Source organism: Somniosus microcephalus, chromosome 16 (genome assembly GCF_052327205.1).
Source record: "Somniosus microcephalus isolate GS21.2 chromosome 16, FLI_Smic_1.0, whole genome shotgun sequence".
In the NCBI taxonomy this organism is placed as follows: domain Eukaryota; kingdom Metazoa; phylum Chordata; class Chondrichthyes; order Squaliformes; family Somniosidae; genus Somniosus; species Somniosus microcephalus.
In genome coordinates, this window is record NC_141002.1 from 42,397,334 (window position 1) to 42,418,316 (window position 20,983).

At 45.1% G+C, this 20,983-nt stretch overlaps 1 protein-coding gene across 1 annotated transcript in view; it reads left to right on the plus strand.

Annotated features, from left to right (window-relative positions):
* LOC147106104 (structural maintenance of chromosomes protein 1B-like) overlaps positions 1-20,983 on the plus strand; it is a 172,432-nt gene that overhangs the window by 127,836 nt on the left and 23,613 nt on the right. Inside the window, exons 20-22 of the mRNA XM_086008868.1 lie at positions 871-1,027; positions 14,639-14,793; positions 17,770-17,921. Of these exons, the coding sequence (XP_085864994.1) occupies positions 871-1,027; positions 14,639-14,793; positions 17,770-17,921 (464 nt within the window). The remainder of the gene's footprint in view (positions 1-870; positions 1,028-14,638; positions 14,794-17,769; positions 17,922-20,983) is intronic.

Here is a 20,983-nt window from a genome sequence, read left to right on the forward strand (position 1 = left end):
AATCTCAGATTCATAATTTACACCACTATATCGAGTTGGCTTTTAAATAAAATACATATTGAGTAAAAATAAATTTTAGAATTGCATGACGACTGTACATTTCAGTTTCAAACCTTGCACATGTATGCTGTAAATTCAGGTCAAATTGCACATTTACTATAACAAAGAAACCGGGTATTTGACAGTGGGACAATCTGTTGGTTGTGTAGACTTGGGGGTTGCTATTAATTTGTGTACTGTTTCAATAGTAACTATGCAAGTGTTGTGCCATTATCAACTTTACACTTGTATACCTTATCTAAGGAATGTGAAAGCACTCAACTCAATTTTGGGGGTATTAGTTAAGGTATCTTAAACATTAGAACTGATACTTATAATCAACAATTCATGATAACTTATACTAATGAAAGGTTTTCCAACACTCCATTTGCTATATCACAGAAATCACAGAAACCTCACAGTACAGATAGAGGCCATTTCGGCCCATCGAGCCTGCACCGACACATATCCCACCCGATCCCCGTAACCCCTACACCAACACATATCCCACCCTATCCCCGTAACCCCACGTATTTAATCCCCCTAACACTAAGGGTCAATTTTTATCATGGCCAATCAACCTAACCCCGCACATCTTTGGACTGTGGGAGGAAACCGGAGCACCCGGAGAAAACCCACGCAAACACGGGGAGAATGTGCAAACTCCACACAGACAGTCACCCGAGGCCGGATTCGAACCCGGGTCCCTGGCGCTGTGAGGCAACAGTGCTAACCACTATGTATATGTTCCTTGTGATTGGATGTCAGCTGTATTGCAACAATTATATACTATTAAGCAATGCTACATAAATTTTCATGACTTTTCTTCAGGGCCTCACATCCCTTAAGGAGATTGAGATACAGGAAAATAGACTGAATACACTACTGGAAGAGAAGGAGAAGATTTTACACAGAACAGCTGCACCAAATTTGAGGGCTGTTGATAAACTGCAAACTGTGTGGGATAAGTTTCAAGAATCAGTGCATGGTAAGTTCAGAGGCTGGTGCATTGAGCTGATACTTTCGTTGACAATAGTACTAGAGATAGTTGAATTTTTTTTCAACATAGGTACAATTTTACCTAATTCATAAGTGGACATCGGTAACTTGGAGGACACATTCTATAACAGGGCCACTGATTTACAGTAATTGAATAAGTGACATTGCATTTTTATTACGTGAGTTCTGGGATTTTTCAGTATTCTGGGTATGGTTCTTAATGAATACTTTAGCCGGGATTTTCCCGTTTCCCACCCACCTGGAGCGGGGGGAACCAGTAGAACGCAGGAAACCTGGATCGCTGGCTGACCAGGACGCCGCAGCAACAGGTAAGTGCTGGGTCTGATGTGGGGGTGGGAGTGTTTCCAAGCCCGGGGCAGGGGGTCCGATTCTCGATCCCGGGTGGGGGGGGGGGGTTTTGTGATCACGGGAGGGGATCTGATCCAGGACCCCGGGGTGGGGGGAGTCCGATCCCCGACACCGGATAGGGGCGAGCTGCTGGTGGGTGAGCTTGGGGACCGAGGGTGGGGGAGCACTCCTCCTCCCAGCACACAAGGATTGTTCCCCAAGGCTGTTCTCTCCTCGCTGCAGCTACCGGGAATCCTGAGCTCAGGCTGTGCAGTCCTACTGGAGCGGGCTCCAGTGCGCAGGCGTTCTTTTCAGTCGCTTCCCACAGGCTCGTTCCTTAAGCCCGCAGGAGCGGGCTTTGATGCCTGCGCGCTAGACCCATTTCAGCGCCTGTGCGCTGGAAGCCACTATAGGCCTGAGCCACTGAGAATGAACGGATGCTGAATGCCATTACTGTGCTGGGAGTCATGGCGATGCGCTTATAAAGAGCGCCTGCGCACTGGAACCCGCTACGGGCTTGAGCCTCAGGGAGGAAGGAGGGGGGGAGAGAGAGAGACTGGGGGGGAGGGAGAGAGAGATGGGAGAAGAGAGAGAGAGATTGGGGGAGGGGGGATTGAGAGTCTGGGGGAGGGAGTGTGAGAGAGACTTGGGGTGGGGGGGGTAGAGAGATATTCCCTGCGCTTCATACAATAGCGGTAAAAAAAAATCTTTATCATCCACCAACAGAGCCTCCTTTAATCATCTTTTCTAAAACCTGCAGGCAGTTATCACTCAGGATTACACTGAGTTGGGACACTAAGAGCATTCAATTAATTGCGAACAGATTAGTGGAGCTGGTGTCTGATAGGAGCACCTTCATTATCACAAGAGCACAAATAGGAATGCATTATCAAGAAGTGTTTTCCCCTAAGAGGAAAAGAATTCTGCTCATTTTTCAACATTGACTGGATTTCAAATGTTTAAAAAAAATGGGAGTAAAGCTCTTTCCTGAATCGACACTGATTCTCTGCTTCTCCTTTTGCTCCGATGTTCTTTGCAGAGACAGGGACAGATGGAGTCAGAAGGAGGGCGAGCGAGAGACAGGGTCAGAGATAGATAGATAGAGGGACAGACAGACAGAGAGACACAGCAAAAAAGAGGGGTGAGTGTCCAAGCGTGTGTAGTCCGCTCCCAGGGACTGAGCGGCAGGCGCAGCACATGTACAGTGGCCGCTGGAAGAAGGCTAAAGCAAACAATCTTAAGGCCCGCGGTGGAAAAAAAAATTAATTCAGAAAATTGTTTAAAGCGTGGGGAAAAATACAGGAAACTGATGATGAATGTCCTGCAGTAAGTTCCAGTTAAATTTTGCCAAGTGTTGTCCCCTTTTTGAAAGTGTTTATCAGAGTTATTTAAATCATGTTATGAGAGAGGGGGAAAAGTTTGTGCCCCCATTTGTACCTCAGAGTCTGTGAGATGGAGGAAACAGCAGCAGAAAAAGAGGAAACAACTTCTCCAAAACTGATCCCAACTCATCGCCAAGGCTGGGGAATAGATAACCTCACCGCCTTCTTAGGAAGTTTAACCACTTTATTCACTTCTTATTTGAGCTTCATTTGGAATTAGAGTTTATTTTGTTGTTTATTTTATTATTTTGTTGTATGTTTAACAACAGCATTGAAGAGGGAAAGAGAAACTTGGAGCAACTTCTTCTGTCAAAGTTGCAATGAGACTTGAAAGAATTTTAAAGATTTAAAATTAACTTTTCCCAAAAAATGAGTTATTTTTCCCCTAAATTTTAAATATGATTTTGAAAGAAACAAACAAAAATCAATTTTCCCTTCATCTAAACAATTTTCAACCAAGTCTTGAAGTCCAAAAGTATTTAAAGAGGCTCTGAATTGCTTAAAACATTTTAAAATTTCAGGGCTAGAAATTCAGCAGGTTAGCGCCTTGTGGGGGCGCCAACAGGGCGCTCAGGCAGTAGCACCGCGGCGGGGCGAATCCTGCGCCGCATGGCAAATTCAAAGGCCCCGTAGTGCCAGCGATAACAGCGCCTCGGTCCCTTCTGTCATGCAATTCGTGATGTCAGCGAGTGTGTAACACGCGCTGGGCGCCCGATCTGCAAACTTCAGTAGCACCCCCTGCCTTACCGCCTCGCGTCAACAGTGCCAAGGAGTGGAGGCGTGAACCAGCCGGCTGGCGGGACGCTACTTAAAGGGATGCACCCCAGCTGTCAAGGAACTTTCGTTCCAAAGGTCAGTTATGAGTGGCAGAGAGCGCAGGATGTATCTGCAGCCAAATAAAGGCTGGTTAGTCCCTGGAGTGTTGCGTGTCGTCAAAGCACTTTGCATTTCACCTCTCAGCATATCGCCGTTCTGCACTCCCCGAATCACTGGGGGCTGGTGTGCCGACTCCAGTGACCCTCCCCTTTAATGGCTGGAAGGCGCCTGCGCCAATGCTCATTTCCAATTACACAACACCTCATATTCGTTATCGCGTGAAGCCTAACACCACTCACCCACGCCATTAGCGCCTGATTTAGCACTCCCCAGTATTCTTTGAGCGCTGAGACTGAATCTAGTGAACAGCAAGGTTGATTAGCGGCTGGCACTAAATTTCCAACTTCTCAAAAGTTAGCGCCCTACTGAATTTCTCCCCCTCAATTTCTCAATACAAGAAACTTTAGTTTATCCGGAGGTTGTATGTCCGGAATACTCGATCTAACGGCAAAAATCAGGAGCCGTTTTCTGTAAGTTTTTTTAGATCTCGTTCTTTTTTTTTTCCCAGTCAGTCACTGCAAGGTCTGTAGCTATAGCAACAGCTTCAGCTAGAGACGCTTGCAGCTGCAGCCGACTCTTTAGAAGCTGTTGCTAAGCAACAGTGTTTGTTGTCAGATACGGAGATGAAAACCTCCGTATGCTTCAACATTAACTTTGTATGTCCGGCAGTTTTGATAGATCGACAACACGTCGGTGCCGGATATCATAAAGTTTCCTGTATTTGATTTTGAACGATCAACTGAAGTGAGTAGCTTTACACAAATATGCAACCTTGCTGTTGAGGGGGAGGACGGGGGAGAATTTGTAGGAGTTACATATTACTTTTTATTGATTTAAAAAAAAATATCATTAAGATGTTTAGGTAGAGAACCAAAACAGGGGAAAAACACAAACCATTTTATTTTGTCTGTCGTTCTATAGTCTGAACAAGTCTCAGGGATAATGTAAATATAGATTTCCTCTTAAACATTTAGTGGAGTGTTAATAGAAACGAGCTATGTAATAATGGTGTATAAAAATTGCAAGAAGCTACTTTAGAAGAAACCACTATTTGTTTATTAAGACAGAAAATACTTTGATTAAACTGATGATGTACAATTTTGATTTGGTATAAATGTTTGAAATAGATTAAAAATTGAGGTTACAATGAAGTTTATTTCCCGCTATTTAATTGGTAGTACCTAAAATAGTTCAACACTTTTTGTGATAAGAGCAGGGATTAATATTGTGGAGAATGTTTGAAAGAAAAACATTAGAAGCGAACTTTGTTAATTAACATCTTTATGTCAACATATTAGTAAACATTTCCAAGTCAGTCTGATTGGTTCTTCTGTCCAAGAAGAAATATAATTGTTTATTTCTGTTAAATCATAGCTTTTCGTTTTTAATTTGGTGACGCAAATTGTGTATTTTTTTTCTGCACTTGTGAATAAGTGCTGGATTTTTGACATGTTACATAGGGGTATGCTGATTCAAGAAGACCATTAGTGGAATGACTGAAGTTGAAAATACAGATACCTGTTGTTCAATTGTTCAAATCTTTTTAATACTGTGAACTAAAGAACTACAGCACTTGGGCCTAGAAATTGGGTATAGCCCGGCTTGAGGCGTTAGAACTGGCGCTGCGCAAAGTTTATAGCCAGACGAAACTTATCGCTGCCTGGCGCGATATTGGGTTGCATCGCCCCTAAAGGTGATTGAGGCGCGAATTCAGGCGTTACACGGGACTCCTAAGGCGCTAAACTTCCGGCGCAACCCAATATCGGAGCGGACGGGCTCAGCGCAGGTGCTCTCAATTACCGATGACCACGAGACTTCCAGGCACCGGCTAGCTCTTAAAGGGGTGGGTCAGTCAGCTTCAGCATCCACACTCTGCACCTTGCAGGCCTCAGAATCGGCGCAGGCCCTTCTCTGGCGATAAAAACTTGGACCAGATGGAGAAGGTGAGACAGAGAGCAGAGCGCTTCATCAATGAGGCTCTGGAGCAATTGGTGGCCGCAGTGGAGCGCCGGTGAGATGTTCTCTACCCAGACAATGGCAGGAGGCCGAATCATAAGGACTACCGATGAGCTTGGAGGGATGTATGCCAGAGGGTCAACTCCAGCAGCATGGTGACCAGGAGCCCTGTCCAATGCAGAAAGAAATTCAACGACCTCACTCGGGTCGTGAGGGTGGGTGTTGTTCCTGCAAACTTCTGCATCCCTTCATTTGCACCTGACTTTATGGCTATAGGGTGGCCTGTGCCCCATTGGCCATCTGCCAGCAAGCACCCATGGCCCTTTCTGGGCACACACATGCACATTTGACTCAGGGCGTCATGTAAGGGCTCTTGCACCATGGGGGGCATGAGATGATCACTCAGGGCATCAGGTAACATAACTTCCCCTCCTTTCCCCTACAGTCCATGCTGGTGAGGATTGGCAAAGACCAGCTTCGCACCAGTGGAGGACCTCCACAAGTGGTCACTCTCACGGATCTCGAGGAGAGAGTCCACCAGATTCTTGGAGGATGTCTGAATGGTCCTGTAACCACTGCAGCTACCGACCCCATTGTCGACAGCAATGGTAAGGTTCTCACCTCTTACAACTGTCTCCTTCTACTTGTTCCCCCCGCCAGCATGCTTTCATCACCAGCTCGGGAGCTGGGCCCTCAAGCTACCAGTGCCAGTGCCTCCGAAGGCTCTGAGAAAATTACTGTCCAACAGAAGGTCAGCAACTCTCTCCAGCAACGATCAGGATGGCCAGCCCAAATGGCTGCAGCTTTTATACTAGTGCTGTCCCCTTTAAATAGCGCCCCCCGAGTCCGAGAAGGGCCTGGGAACGCTCCATCCAACTGTCACTAATAGCGCCAGGCGGAAAGGTTGCGGGCGCCACCGAATATCCGGTCCGGGGCGCAAAAATGGCGTTGCACACTGAAATGACGTCATGATCTGCCTGCGCCCGCGGGCGCGCGTAAAGAGTTAGCACCAGCGCTAAAATCATACTCAATATGGGAGGTGGCGCTATATTCACAGCGCCCGCCCGAAAATTGGGTGACGCCCCAATTCTCGGGCTCTTTAGGCGCTAATCGCTGGCGCTACCAACCGAATTTCTAGGCCCTTATATTTGTTGGTTGTCTGTCTGGTTGCATTGTCATATTAATTACTTATGTGTGTCAGCTGTGGCTCAGTTGGTAGCACACTCACCTCTGCGTCAGAAGGTTGTGGGTTCAAGTCCCACTCCAGGGACTTAAGCATATAAAGCTAGGCTGATATTCCAGTACAGTACTGAAGGAGTGCTGCACTGTTGGAGGTGCCGTCTTTCGGATGAGACGTTAAACCGAGGCCCCACCTGCTCTCTCAGGTGGACACAAAAGATCCCATGGCACTATTTCGAAGAAGAGTAGGGGAGTTATCCCCGGTGTCCTGGGCAATATTTATCCCTCAACCAACATAACAAAAACATTATCTGGTCATTATCACTTTGCTGTTTGTGGGTCCTTGCTATGCGTAAATTGGCTGCCGCGTTTCAACAGTGACTCCACTTCAAAAGTGCTTTATTGACTGTAAAGCGCTTTGAGACATCCGGTGGTCGTGAAAGGCGCTATATAAATGCAAGACTTTCTTTTATATGGATGTACAGCACATCAGCGTCATAGGAAAGCCGCTGCTCCTGCTGTTTGTGCAGCCATTGCTATTGTGACATGAGGAATGGGTTAATACGTTAAACTTTAAAATGAATACAAATTGCACAAATAGATATGCCTCTTTCCGTTCACCTTAGATTGTTTGTCGATGCATAACCGTGTAACTGAGTGACGTTTCTGAAGTGTTAATGCATTATTATGCAGTTCTTTTATATTCCAGTCATTTCTGACAAGCCATTTAAAAAAAAATAGAGTTTGTACATGACGAACTACAAGCTTTTAGTTAATTCTACTGTAAACAAACTTGCAGAATGGGCATGTAAATTACATAATTGCAAACATAGATAAGTGTGAGGTGCATTTTGGTAGGAGGAATAAGGAGGCTACCTACTCCTTGGAAAATAAGGGCTAGAAATTGGGCTCCTTTTCGCCTCCCGTTAGTGCTTTGCGACCGGGCGCAGTGATATCAATGCCTCCCGCTAAATTTGGCAGGAGTTTTGTGGCGGTGGTAAGAGGCTGCACCCCAATCTCCTACGCCCGGAGATCGTGACATCAATGCCGTGTGCAGCACCCCAACTGAAGAATGCCCTCTCGCCCCCTGCTTGTGTGCCTGCCGTTAACGACAGCTAAGAGGAGGCGGCTTTCAGTCGGATGTCCGCTGGAGGAGCGCTATTTAAAGGCATCCACATCCGGTTTAGTTTTAATCGGCCAACAATGCTGCATTGTTAGTTTCACATAGGCAAAGAGGCCTTTTGACCGATTTGAGCATTTTGCATTTTAACACGTGTTCTGGCACATAAAGATTCTTCAGTTACATTTGAGGGGATATTTGAAAGTGCAATATTTGTATCCTTTCATGGGGGCTGTACTGCCATTAGACCTCGCCCTCCAGCGTCAACGTCAGAGGCAACTGAGGCACAGAGAAAGAGTGCAAAATGTGGCCAGAGGTAGGAGGCCTTACCCAACCAAGGTATTCTGGCATAACAACAGAAAATGCTGGAAAAACTCAGCAGGTCAGGCAACATCCGTGGAGAGAAATTTGAGTTGACGTTTCGGGTCATGAATTTCACTGAGGACCAGTGTGTTAGAGGCTCCGCTTCAGCAAGGACGTGGTCACAGAGCTCTTCCACCTCCTGCCTCGAGCCTCAGATCAGGACCACCGCGGCTCTCTCAGTGGCAGTCAAGGTCATCATCGCCCTCAATTTCTACGCCAGCGGATCATTCCAGTGTATGACAGGCGACATCTCCAACATCTCCCAGTTTGCCGTCCATTGCTCCATCCACCAGGTCACAGATGCTCGGTACAGAAGGAGAAGGGACTACATTTCCTTCCCCATGACCAGAGAGAAGCAGCACGAGCGTGCATGTGGCTTTGTCAGGATAGCGGGCTTCCCCATGGTACAGGGCACCATTGACTGCACCCACATCGCTCTTCGGGCACCTCATAACAATTCTGAGGTATTCCGTAACCGCAAAGTCTACAATTCACTTTTAATGTGCAGTTGGTGTGCGACCTCACACAGCGAATCCTGACCATCAATGCCTGCTATCCTGGAAGCAGCCACGATGCCTTCATTCTGTACCAGCTCTATTCCAGCCACCACATCAAGCTTGCGGCTAGCTGCTGGGAGACAAGGGCTCTCGGCTCTCCACCTGGCTCATGACTCCCCTCCGCAACCCCAAAACTCCTGGCCAACAAATGAGAGCCATGCTGCCACCAGGAACATCATTGAGCAGACCATCGGAGTGCTCAGGCAACGGTTCCGCTGTCTTGACCGCTTGGGAGGAGCCCTCCAGTACTCGGCTGAGCAGGTGTCCCTTTTCATCGTCGTCTGCTGCATGCTGCACAACTTGGCCATTATGAGGGCGCAGCCATTGCCACCAGGCATAACTCCACCACCTCAGGAGGAAGAGGAGCAGGAGGACGAATAGCTGCGCCGGAGGAGGCAGCCACTCAATCGGCGTTCTGCAAGGTCGGTCCATGACTGCCTCATCAGACTTAATTTCCAGTGACTTCGAATCCTCTTTCCAGTTGCTGAGCACGTGGCCATCATTCCATCACTTTGTGGTTCCATACCACACCCCAAAACTGAAATGAGACACAGCACCAATTTTGCAACATTGCAGTAATAAATTTATCAAAAACCATTAACCACATATATACAACAAATATTGACTAATCACCCTTGTGCAAACCCTTGCTCCCCTCTTTACAGTCCCCCTTTCCTAATCTAGTGCTCCTACGTAGTGTCTCCCCAGTGGCTGCAGCAGGGCTGGTGGAAGGCTGCTGAGTGTCGGTGCCAAAGACTACAGATGGCCTTGCAGGACGCCCTCAACCAGCTCTGGGCCTGGAAGGCCCGGCTTTACACTGCACCACCTCAGGCTGGGCGGCAGCAGTCTGGGCTGGCTGGATGACAGGCAGCGACAAGTGCAATGCTGAAGTGGCAGTGGTGGGATGCTGTCATCCTGAGAGAGGACAGCAGGTTCCTGCTCCACTGACGTACTCCCCTGGGGCAGCACCTCAGCATCCCTACCAATCTGCTGGAGCACAGATTACTGGCCTGCTGCAACACCATGAGATCCCTGGTGGACTGTGGTGGACCCAGTGATGATGGCAGCAGTCCGAGCTTTCGTGGCATCAAGCTGAGACTGCATGACAGCAGTCCGAGACTGGATGGCAGCAACCATTGACTGCATTACAGCACTAAGACGTTGCGTCACTTCTGCCTGTGCTGCAATGGAAGCTGCCACATCGCCCATGACATGCGTCATGAGGTCTGGATCCGCATGGTCTCTGGGAGTCCACTATCCTCTGCACAGTGGAAATGATGGGCTCTATGGTGTACGCAGACTCCTCCAAGCTCCTTACCATTGCCGAAAGGCTCTCGGGCACCCTTGCCATTGCACCTATCACCTCGGTGTGCATGGCCATCACCCTTCTTGTGAACACCTTCCCATTGAGGTTCTCAGCTGAGTCCTGTGCAGCAGAACTCGCCCTCCCGGGAGCTGGCTCCCAAGCTACCCTTTCCCCCTGGCCTTGCTGCAGCCTGCTCGTCCCCGGTGCATCACCCAGTGCAGACCCCTCTACTAAACTTGCCTCTAAAGATCACATAGTGCCAATATCTCAATTTCAATTTCAATTTCAATTTTATTTATCACATAATTAAATACAAGAAGTGTAATCTAGTCAGTGAAATGCTTTTTTCTTGACGAGCCGAGAGCACCAAGCAGCAAGAACACTTAGCTGCCTGGTACGCACGGAGCTCGCAAGGACGGCAGCCATCTTCATCGGCGCCATCACAAAAAAACACATACCGACATATACACGCATACATACTTTAAATATAAATAAAACAGACATAAAATAAATAAAAGACATAAAAAAGACAGCACAGAAAATGAACAAGCAATAATGTAAAAAAAGTAATTTCTGCAGTAATTACATTGATATTTCTACCCAGGCTTCTAGAATAATCTCTGGCTACAGGGTGGCCGCCCTGGGAGAGCATCATGAGGAACTCACAACTTATAATTAAATAAATTTAATTAATTAATAAAATTAAATAAATAAAGTGCCCCCTCAGTCTCTTTCGATGTTTCCCCTCGGTCTCTCTCGATGTTTCCCCTCGGTCTCTCTCGATGTTTCCCCTCGGTCTCTCTCGATGTTTCCCCTCGGTCTCTTTCGATGTTTCCCCTCAGTCTCTTTCGATGTTTCCCCTCGGTCTCTCTCGATGTTTCCCCTCGGTCTCTCTCGATGTTTCCCCTCGGTCTCTCTCGATGTTTCCCCTCGGTCTCTTTCGATGTTTCCCCTCAGTCTCTTTCGATGTTTCCCCTCGGTCTCTCTCGATGTTTCCCCTCGGTCTCTCTCGATGTTTCCATCTTGGTCTCTCTCGATGTTTCCTCTCTTTCTCTCTCGATGTTTCCTCTCAGTCTTCCTCGATGTTTCCTCTGAGGTGCTGCCTGCGGGTGACAGATGTAGTGACTCGGTGCTTTGCTCCTCCTCCTTCTCCTTCCTCACTCAGTGGGGGACCTCAGGGATAGGCTGGTCATCTGGTTGCTGATTATCTGAAAGCATAAAGGCACAACACTCGCGTTAAGGTGCGGGCAAGGGGGCAGGAATGGAGCAAGGAATACAGACGTTCTCAGGAGGTGGAAAGTGTGAGGTTTGTGGTGTGAGGGGGAAATGGGATGAGAGAAGATGGGGCTGAAGATACCGTTTTTGCCCCCAACGAGGTCGACGTTGCCGACGGCCACGGCGCCCACCACCTGCTGCCCAATGAGTTGCAGCACTCGCTCCTCAAGGTCTGAGAGCTGCTGGAGCTGCGCATCACCCCCACCTGTTCTCTGCTGCTCAGAGTCCAGCTATGTATTTGGGAGATATGCCTGCTGTCGTTGAATAGCTGTGATTGTAGGCAAGGCGTGCGATGTGGATGTGAGTTTGAGTAGGTGAAGATGTTTGATGGGTGAGTGGTGGCGGTGTGGTTGTTTGTGCAGTGTGCACAGACTGAGGTTCAGATGCTGGTATGTAGTAGCTGTTGAAACATGTACTCACCTTGACCACCCAACTGAGGTCGTTGAATTTCTTGCGGCACTGTGTCAGGCTGCGTTCCACCACACTACTGGCCGAGACCTCCTGGGCCACTGCCCTCCACATTGCCCTGAACACCTGAGGCGATGGCCTCCTTCCAGTGGCCGGGAACAGCATTGACCTCCTTTGCGCCACTCCAGCTAAGTCTGTGAACCGACGAGCTCTCTCCCTGGGAGTGGGAACAGCCATAGTCATCAGGGGATTCACTTGCTCGCAGGTCGCCTCAAAGCCAGCAATGCTGAAAATGAGCATCTGCACAATGATGCAACCTCCCCTTTCAGAGCTGGAAGGAACCAGTGTGAAGGATCATTGCTGAATGCATTGCATCTGAAATGCATTAGCGCTCTGCTGGTAGTGCCCCACTGAGGTCATTAGTGCTTGATTTAGTGCCCCACTTCCTTCCTGGGGCGCTAACACCCAATTTAGTAGAAGTTCAGAATCGTTTAGCACCTGGCGCTAAATTTTCAAAAGTTAGCGCCCCAAACGGGGCAATACCCAATTTCACCCCCTAAGAGTCTAATTGGAGTAGAGGTGCAAAGGAATCCAGGTGTATAGATTCACAAATCATTAAAAGTAGCAACGCAGGTTAAAAAAAAATCCATAAAAGTGCAAAAAGCACTGGGGTTTATTTCTAGAGGAATAGAATTCAAAAGCAGAGAAGTTATGTTAAACTTGTATCGAACCTTGTCTGATTGTCTTATGATTTGAGACGGTGGGGTGACAATATGTGCTGCAATATATACTTTTAAGTGGTTGCTGTTGCTGTCATTGTTGTAATTGTTGTTCTAAAATTTGCCCACAGATGAAAAGGTCGCACTCAAAAGAGTTCGTGGCCTGCTCAGTACAAAAAAAAATTAGAGGGAACATTGACTAAGCCCCTTGCTTTTTGTGGTATATCTCAATGATTTAGACTTCAATGTAGGGGGCATGATTAAGAAGTTTGCAGATGATACAAAAAATTGGCCATGTGGTTGATGGTGAAGATGAAAGCTGCAGACTGCAGGAAGATATCCATGGACTGGTCAGGTGGGCAGAAAAGTAGCAAATGGAATTCAGTCCGGAGAAGTGTGAGGTAATGCATTTGGGGAGGGCTAACAAGGCAAGAGAATACACAACGGGGCAGTAATTCCTCCCCAAACGCGTGAATACGGAAGGGGTACTCACGCGTCTGGCCGGAGGAAATGCCGGTTTTCAGCATGCACAGCGCATGCGCTGAAAACCGGCATTTCCTCTCCTCTAACCCAAGAGTTGAAGAGGCTAGTGCGTGCGCTGTAGGGGGCAGCGCGTGCGTCTTGGATTTCCTCTGTTTTGGGGGATTTGCGCATATCTAAAGGCCTCCGGTCTTTACGCTTGTAAAAAGCACACGTAAGTATTTATTTTTACAGGTAAGTGGTGTTTGTGTAATTTAGAATTTTTTTTCCCACAGGTTTATTATTTTAAAGAATCTACAATAAGGTAAGTTTAGTTTTAGACCCTTTATATTAAAAATTTATTTTTTTCAAAAAAAAAAATTATTGTTTAAATTATTTTTTTAAACTTATTTATACTTAATTTAATGATTGGGATGTTTTTTAAATTTTTATTTAAAGTTTAAATAGTGTTTTGGGCCCCCGTAGTTTTCATGAGTTTGACAGTTCTTACACTCAAACTCATGAATGAACCTTCCCCTCCCCTGATTGGTTGTACAGTGCTCACCTGATCCCAGCTGGCACATCGCACTAACTATGCCGCTGGATCAGGTAAGCACTGCGCGCTGACATCTGAACCGGGCCTGTCACAGGAAATGCAAGCAGGCCCGGGCTTCAGATGTCAGCGCGCAGGGTGAGTGCAGATCGGGGGCTTGCACGCGTGGCAAGCCCCCGACACCAAGTTCTGGGCCAATAAATGGTAGGATACTGAGAAGTGGTAAAGGAACCGAGGGACCTTGGCGTACATGTCCATAGATCCCTGAAGGTAGCAGGACAGGTAGATAAGGTGGTTAAGAAGCCATACGGGATACTTTCCTTTATTAGCTGAGGGATAAAATATAAGAGCAGGGAGGTTATGCTTGAACTGTATAAAACACTAGTTAAGCCACAGCTAGAATATTGCGTACAGTTCTGGTCACCACATTACAGGAACAATGTGATTTCACTAGAGAGGGTACAGAGGAGATTTACGAGGATGTTGCCAGAACTGGAGAATTTTAGCTATGAGGAAAGATTGGACAGGCTGGAGTTGTTTTCTTTGGAACAGAGGAGACTGAGGGGAGACTTGATTGAGATGTATAAAATTATGAGGGGCCTAACTAGAGTAGATAGGAAGGACCTATTTCCTTTAGCAGAGAGGTCAATAAGCAGGGGGCATAGACTTAAAGTAATTGGTAGAAGGATTAGAGGGGAGTTAAGGAGAAATGTTTTCACCCAGAGGGTGGTGGGGGTCTGGAACTCACTGCCTGAAAGGGTGATAGAGGCAGAAACCCTCATCACATTTAAAAAGTACTTGGCTATGCAATTGAAGTGCTACAACCTATAGGGCTACAGACCAAGAGCTGGAAAGTGGGATTAGGCTGGATAGCCCTTTTTTGGCCGACGCAGACACGATGGGCCGAATGGCCTCCTTCTGTGCCATAAATTTCTATGATTCTGTTCTATAAGTGAAGCCAGTCTGTTTTAATACATATTTCTTCGGCCTTAAAATGGCTGTGAGTAAGCATAACAACAGATACCATCAGATAGGTTTACAATTTTTCCAATATGCAGTAGTCTGACTTTTTTTTATCTAGAGTATCTTCTTTTTCTAGCATTTGATTCAAGCAGAAAGAAAGCTAGGATCTGCAGACAGGATTTTGAGTATGTCAAAAGAAGAAGATACGATTTGTTTAACCAGTGCTTTGAGCACGTCTCAGTGAAAATTGATCAGATCTACAAGATGATGTGTCAAAATACCAGTGCTCAGGTAAGCAATATTCTTAAAATGGAGTCTCGGTATCATGATCCTTGTCCAAAAAAATCAAAGTCGTCCAAAAAAAACTAACCTTCGATTTTGGTTCATTTGTGGGTTTTTTTGTGTAAACCGTGAATGCTGATTTATTTTTTTCTTGGAGTGAGAGGTTAGCTGGGTCCCGGAAACATGTTAAACGTTTCACTGTGTTTAAGAGTTCCCCCATCAGAGCTACTGAAAAATCAGCTCATAGAATTTGTTTGCTGAAAAGAAAATGTACTTTATATCCCTGTATGAAAATTTCCTTTTTACCCAAGTCCTGAGAGCTTAGGTTAAGGTTGGCTGAGTGAAGGCTTAGAGAGCCCCAGGTCTGCTCAGGGACACTGTTGGAGTTTAACCAGCTAAAGTTATACAGCACTTGTTAACTTCCCACTGTTTATCCACTTTGGACCACCTTATCTGTTAAGCCACAGGCTTGTGGGATTATCTGGAGTTGAGTAGGCAGGATTCTGGCACGCGATGACAGGCCGACTGTTGCAGGTTCCATTAGTGAGCCAGGTGGGCTGATTAATAATCAACAGTACTCTGGAGTACTCCTGCTCTGCCTGATTCAGGTATCAGATTACTGAGTTCACCACAAAGGGTTGATTTGGTTTTGAACATTCATTGGCAGGTGTGTCCCATCCCGCTTACTCCCGGATAGGCATTATACAATTGGAAAATGTGGATTTGATCCCTTGGTACTTGGACAGCAACCACCAGGAGCTCCTCGGAAGTGGCATAGTGGGCAGTACAACTTGTCAGAGCATATACTTACACCATACCCCATTGAACACTGGTTCCACTACTTGGAGCTGTGAATCTTCAACAATGGCCGCTTACCTTTCTGCAATTAAGTCATGGTTAGGACCAAGCCACATGAATGTGTGCTCTGATACCTGACAATCAGGTGATGTCTTCCAGAACTGTCGTCCCAAATCTTAGAGTTTTAGTGGATGCATGATGGGTATCTGCCTTCAGCATTGTAGAAGGACCTACATATAGCAGCTTGCATCAAGCTAGCCACCTTGATGTTCTAGACATTCAAATCCAGTGAGATGTACCAGGCTTATTATTCGCCAATTGTATAATAGGAACAGGAAGGAGTCGGTCAATCAGCCCCATGAGCCTGTTCCACCATTCAATTAGATCATGGCTGATCTAGGTTCTCGTAAGTGGCTTTGGCAAAGAAGCAGTCGTGCCTGAAATTTCATTTTTGTGAAAAACATAAAATGAATATGACAAAACAAACATTAATTATAACTTTGCTGCTGTTTGATCTCAGAAATGGATTCTGGCTCTTTAAAAGTAGTTTTCGTAATAATGAAGGTCCACTGTGTTTGGGCTGTTCAGAATTATTTTCACCACAAGTAAACAAAGTAAAACCCTAAAAGCTTGAAGACAATATGTAGTGGGGCAGCCTGAAACTGCCACACATAAGATTCCGGGACAACTTCTTAATAGTATATTTCTGGAGCAATGAAGCAAAGAAAATACAGTGTTGAAATCGTGTGCCTCAAATCAGAATCATGAGAATATGTGGCCCTTCCAGGTGCATGGAAGTTCACAAAAGCAACATAAATAGGAATACAAATCTATTTGAACAAAAAAAAGTTTAATTTGTATCCTATGGGAAACTGGTAAATAAAAGGAGAATTCTACCTGACCTGTTTACTTACTTCCCTATCACTTTTCAAGAACTATCTAGCTATTCATATGGGAACACAACGTGACGTTTGTGAAATAATAGACAGGAAGCTTCCATCTGAGCAGTGACCAACCCATTGTTTTATTTGTGTGCAGTTAACAATGGGATAGAATCAGGGTGTCGAGGATGAGCATACTTCTAAGCATCAAACATTAGCAGATGGGAAATGACTAGATATGTTTGGCTTGAGCATTAGTATCCATTTGCACTAAACTCAAGCAAATGACACTTCAAGATATCTCCAAGGCAGTGAGTTGTATTCATTTTCACAAAGAATTACTGATAGTGCTCATGTTAGAAAGGAAGAAATCTGTATATTTCATGTGCATTTCGTTGGCACTGCTTTGCTATTTGAACTATTCCATCAGCTGCTTTGTTTGGAAAAAGGTATGTACTATCTGGTTTCAGCCACTTGATGGTAATGGAAAGAAATGCATAAAATCATTACATTTTGTAATTAAGTAAAACAGTATGATTCAAGTAAGGAGAGGTTAGAGAACACAAAACAAAAAAGCAATTCACACGGTTTGCCCTCTCATGAACTCTGCTCACTTACTTAATTGCCAGATGGAAGGCTGCAGTTTCTCTCTGACCAAAAGGTAATTGAGGAAAAAATCCAGAATATGTATCTAACCATACAACCTTCACTGTTCATATTTGACTGATGCAGTATCTCAGACAAGAATCACAACTGTAACAATTGCCTTGTTTGATTTTGCTGTATTTTCTGCTGGTGGGGGGGGGGGGGGAGTAAAGAAAAGAAGGCACTTAACAAGAAAAGAAAATGAAACATTGGAACTAATCAAAACTGGTAAATAGGACCAGGAAAAAGTCAGTGAATCATATTGCCAGAAGAGTTGAGACTAATGTTAATTACCTTTTGTGTTTTCCACATTTACTGAAAGAGAATAGTTGAATATCAAATGTACACCAGAAAATGGCACTTTCCTCTTGCAGAATAAAACTTCTATGAGCTCTACAGCAGGCGTTATTTAAAAAAATAGTAATTGGTATATGGGAGTAATTTCAAAGTCAAGGCGCTGTCTTCATCTCTGGTTTCCGATCATGTGAATCACAAGAGTTTTGCTGTCAGTGGTCTACAAGGCTGTGGACACTTCAATAAGATAACCATTTTGTAACCACTCCTGGATGTTCATTATTCTTACTTTCAATTCAGGAGAGATCTCCTTTAAGCATTTAATTGCAGGAAACTGTTGGGGAAAAAAAATGACTTTACTTCCTAGGCATTCCTCAGTCCAGAGAACTCAGAAGAGCCTTACTTGGATGGTATTGGTTACAACTGTGTGGCTCCAGGGAAACGATTTATGCCTATGGATAACTTGTCAGGAGGAGAAAAGTCTGTGGCAGCATTGGCGTTGCTTTTTGCTATTCACAGGTAGAGTGATAATTTTCTAATTTATTTGTAACTTAAAACAACTTGCTCTAATATCTATTTGTAGTTAGGTCAATGATTTTACAAAGTATTTGCAGCACAGAAACAGGCCATTTGGTCCAACAGATCCATGCCAGTGTATGCTGCACATGAGCCTCCTCCCGCCCCTCTTCATCTAACCCCATCAACATATCCTTCTATTCCTTTCTCCTTCACGTACTTATCTAGCTTCCCTTGGATGCATCTATGCTATTCGCCTCAACTACTCCCTGTGGTAGCGAGTTCCACATTCTAACCACTCTCTGGGTAATGAAGTTTCTCCTGAATTCCCTATTGGATTTATTAGCGACTATCTTATATTTATGGCCTCTAGTTCTGGTCTTGCCCACAAGTGGAAGCGTCTTCTCTACGTCTACCCTATCAAACTCTTTCATAATCTTGAAGACCTCTATCCAGTCACTCCTCAGTCTTTTTCCTAGAGAGAAGAGCCCCAGCCTATTCAATCTTTCCTGATGGGTATAACCTTTAGGTTCTGGTATCATTCTCCAGTGCTTCTATATCCTTTTTATAATATGAAGACCAGAACTGTTCGCAGTACTCCAAGTGTGGTCTAACCAAGGTTCTATACAAGTGTAACATAATCTCTCTGTTTTTCAGTTTTATCCCTCTAGGAATGCTTTGTTTGCTTTTTTTATGGCCTTATTAACCTGCATCACTGCATTTAGTGATCTGCGTATCTGTACTCCCAGACCCCTCTGTTCCTCTACCTCATTTAGACACTTATTTTCCAAGGAGTACGTGGCTCCTACAAAAATGTATTACCTCGCACTTATCTATATTGAAGTTCATTTGCCAATTATGCACCCATTCTGCAAGTTTATTAATGTCTTCCTGTATCTTTGTCGCATTCCTCCTCTCTATTAACTACATCCCCCAATTTAATGTCATCTGCAAATTTTGAAATTGTACTTCTGATTCCAGAGTCCAAATCGTTTTTGTAAATGGTGAACAACAGTGGTCCCAGCACCGATTCTTGTGGAACACCGCCTCCCACTATTTGCCAATCTGAGTAACTACCTTTTAACCCCTGCTCTCAGTTTTCTGTTTTGAAGCCAGCTTGCTATCCATTTGCTACTTGTCCCTTGACTCCACATGTTCTGACCTTAGTCATGAGTCTACTATGCAGTACCTTATCGAAGACTTTTTGGAAATCCAAATATATTAAGTCTACTACATTACCCTAAAATTCCAGGCCCACGTCCTCCATTTCGGAAACGGAACTTCCCTCTTATTTCGATACCAAACCCCACGTTTGATTAGTATATCAATTATCTCCCCCTTTCTATCTTAAATGTCTTTATATCCTTTTTGATCATTTCTTCTTATGTCATGTCCACTATGTTAGTTTCCCTGGTAAATACCAAGGCAAAGTAATTATTTAATATTTCTGCCAATTTGCTGTCATTACCTGTCAGTTTATCGTATAGTGGCCCTATCCCTATCCTGTTTGTGTGTCTGTAGAATACTTTACTATTTCTTTTTATATTCTTTGATAATTTAATGTTGTTGTTTTTCTTTGCCTTCCTAATTTTTTTTGACTTCTTTCCTAACCTTCTCGCATTCCCTTTTGTCATTCTCTCCTTTGTTGTCTATGTACTTAGTGTATGCCTTTTTATTTAGTTTCAATTTTGTCCTTATTTCTTTCTTCATCCATGGTGTGTCATTACTGGCTAGTTTGTTCTTTTTCCTGGCCTCTCTTGACTACCATTTTAAATGTTTCTCACTGCTGTTCTATTTCTTTGTTAGTAATTTTTTCCAGTTTATTTCCGCCAGTTCCATTTTCATCCGCTTAAAATCAGCTTTTTTCCAATTTATTATCAATTATTTTAATAGGAAGAAAAATTGTTAGTAACATTTGCATTGTTTTCCTTACATTATCAGGCAGTTGACAGCTTGACTTGTATAACTGCATTTACATGTTATATACATAAAAAGGTTTTTTTTTTTTTTTCCTTTTCCAAATTTTTCCTCTCCTCCTCCTGACTAGGGTTTCCAACTTTGGTTGGACAGATTCCTGGAGTTTTTAATCACATGACCTCCTACCTTCAACTGCCCCACCACCACACTCCTGCCATTGATCACCCAACACGTCCATCCTCATGGTGCACTGCCTTCCCATACGAATTGGAAAGCAAGCGGACTCTTCATTACCTGATTGGATGATTCTTGACTGTCAGTCAAACAGCCATTTTTCCCATCTCCAATATTTTTATAACTAAGGAGCAAAAGTGTTCAAAGAAAATGGGGTGGGGGGAGGGGGAAGGAAAACACTTCGGCCTAAAAATTCAGAGGCGTCCATTTTTGGGTGCCTGAGGGAAGGTTCAATCACTGCGCCTGAAGGCTGAGGCCCAAAGTGTCCCCAATATTGGGCCTCGGGCCTCATTTACATCAAGCTGCCAAGAGCAAATGGCATGTCGGAGGTGAGGTGCAATTGAAGATCTGGTCGCTGCTGGCATTGCCGCAGCCCTCCGGTAAGTGAGGAATCGGGTGGCAAGAGGGGAGACAGCAGCAAACCGCGTTCTTTGAGTGTAGCCACATTTAGGTAAGTTTTTTTAAAAGCTACCTTGTTGGTTACGGATGACTGCATTTTGGGAGGGTTCTCCTTCTCAGCATCTGCTGAAGCTTGGCCTGGTACTTCTGATGGACCTGGAAAGAGGGGAGGGTGAGAACGATTAGCAGTGCAGTGGCAAGGGTCAGCAGTAACCGATGCCAGGTCTGGGGAGCAATGCTTTTGGTATTGCCATGTTCAGTCACCTCTCTCCACTGCAGCTGCACTATTTGCCTGGGCACCTGGCACTCATCATTTGGGAAGAGGACTTCCTTCTTGTTGTTGACTTGCTCCACGACACCATCCACAAACCTGGGGGCCCTGGCTGCAGTCATCTTTTCTGCATAATTGGAAATACCAGCTCCAATATCCACCATACAAATGTGCACCATCCCTTTAAGAGGTGCAACTTGCTTTTAATTATCTGCAGCCCTGCTAGATTTCCTGCCCTCCCAAT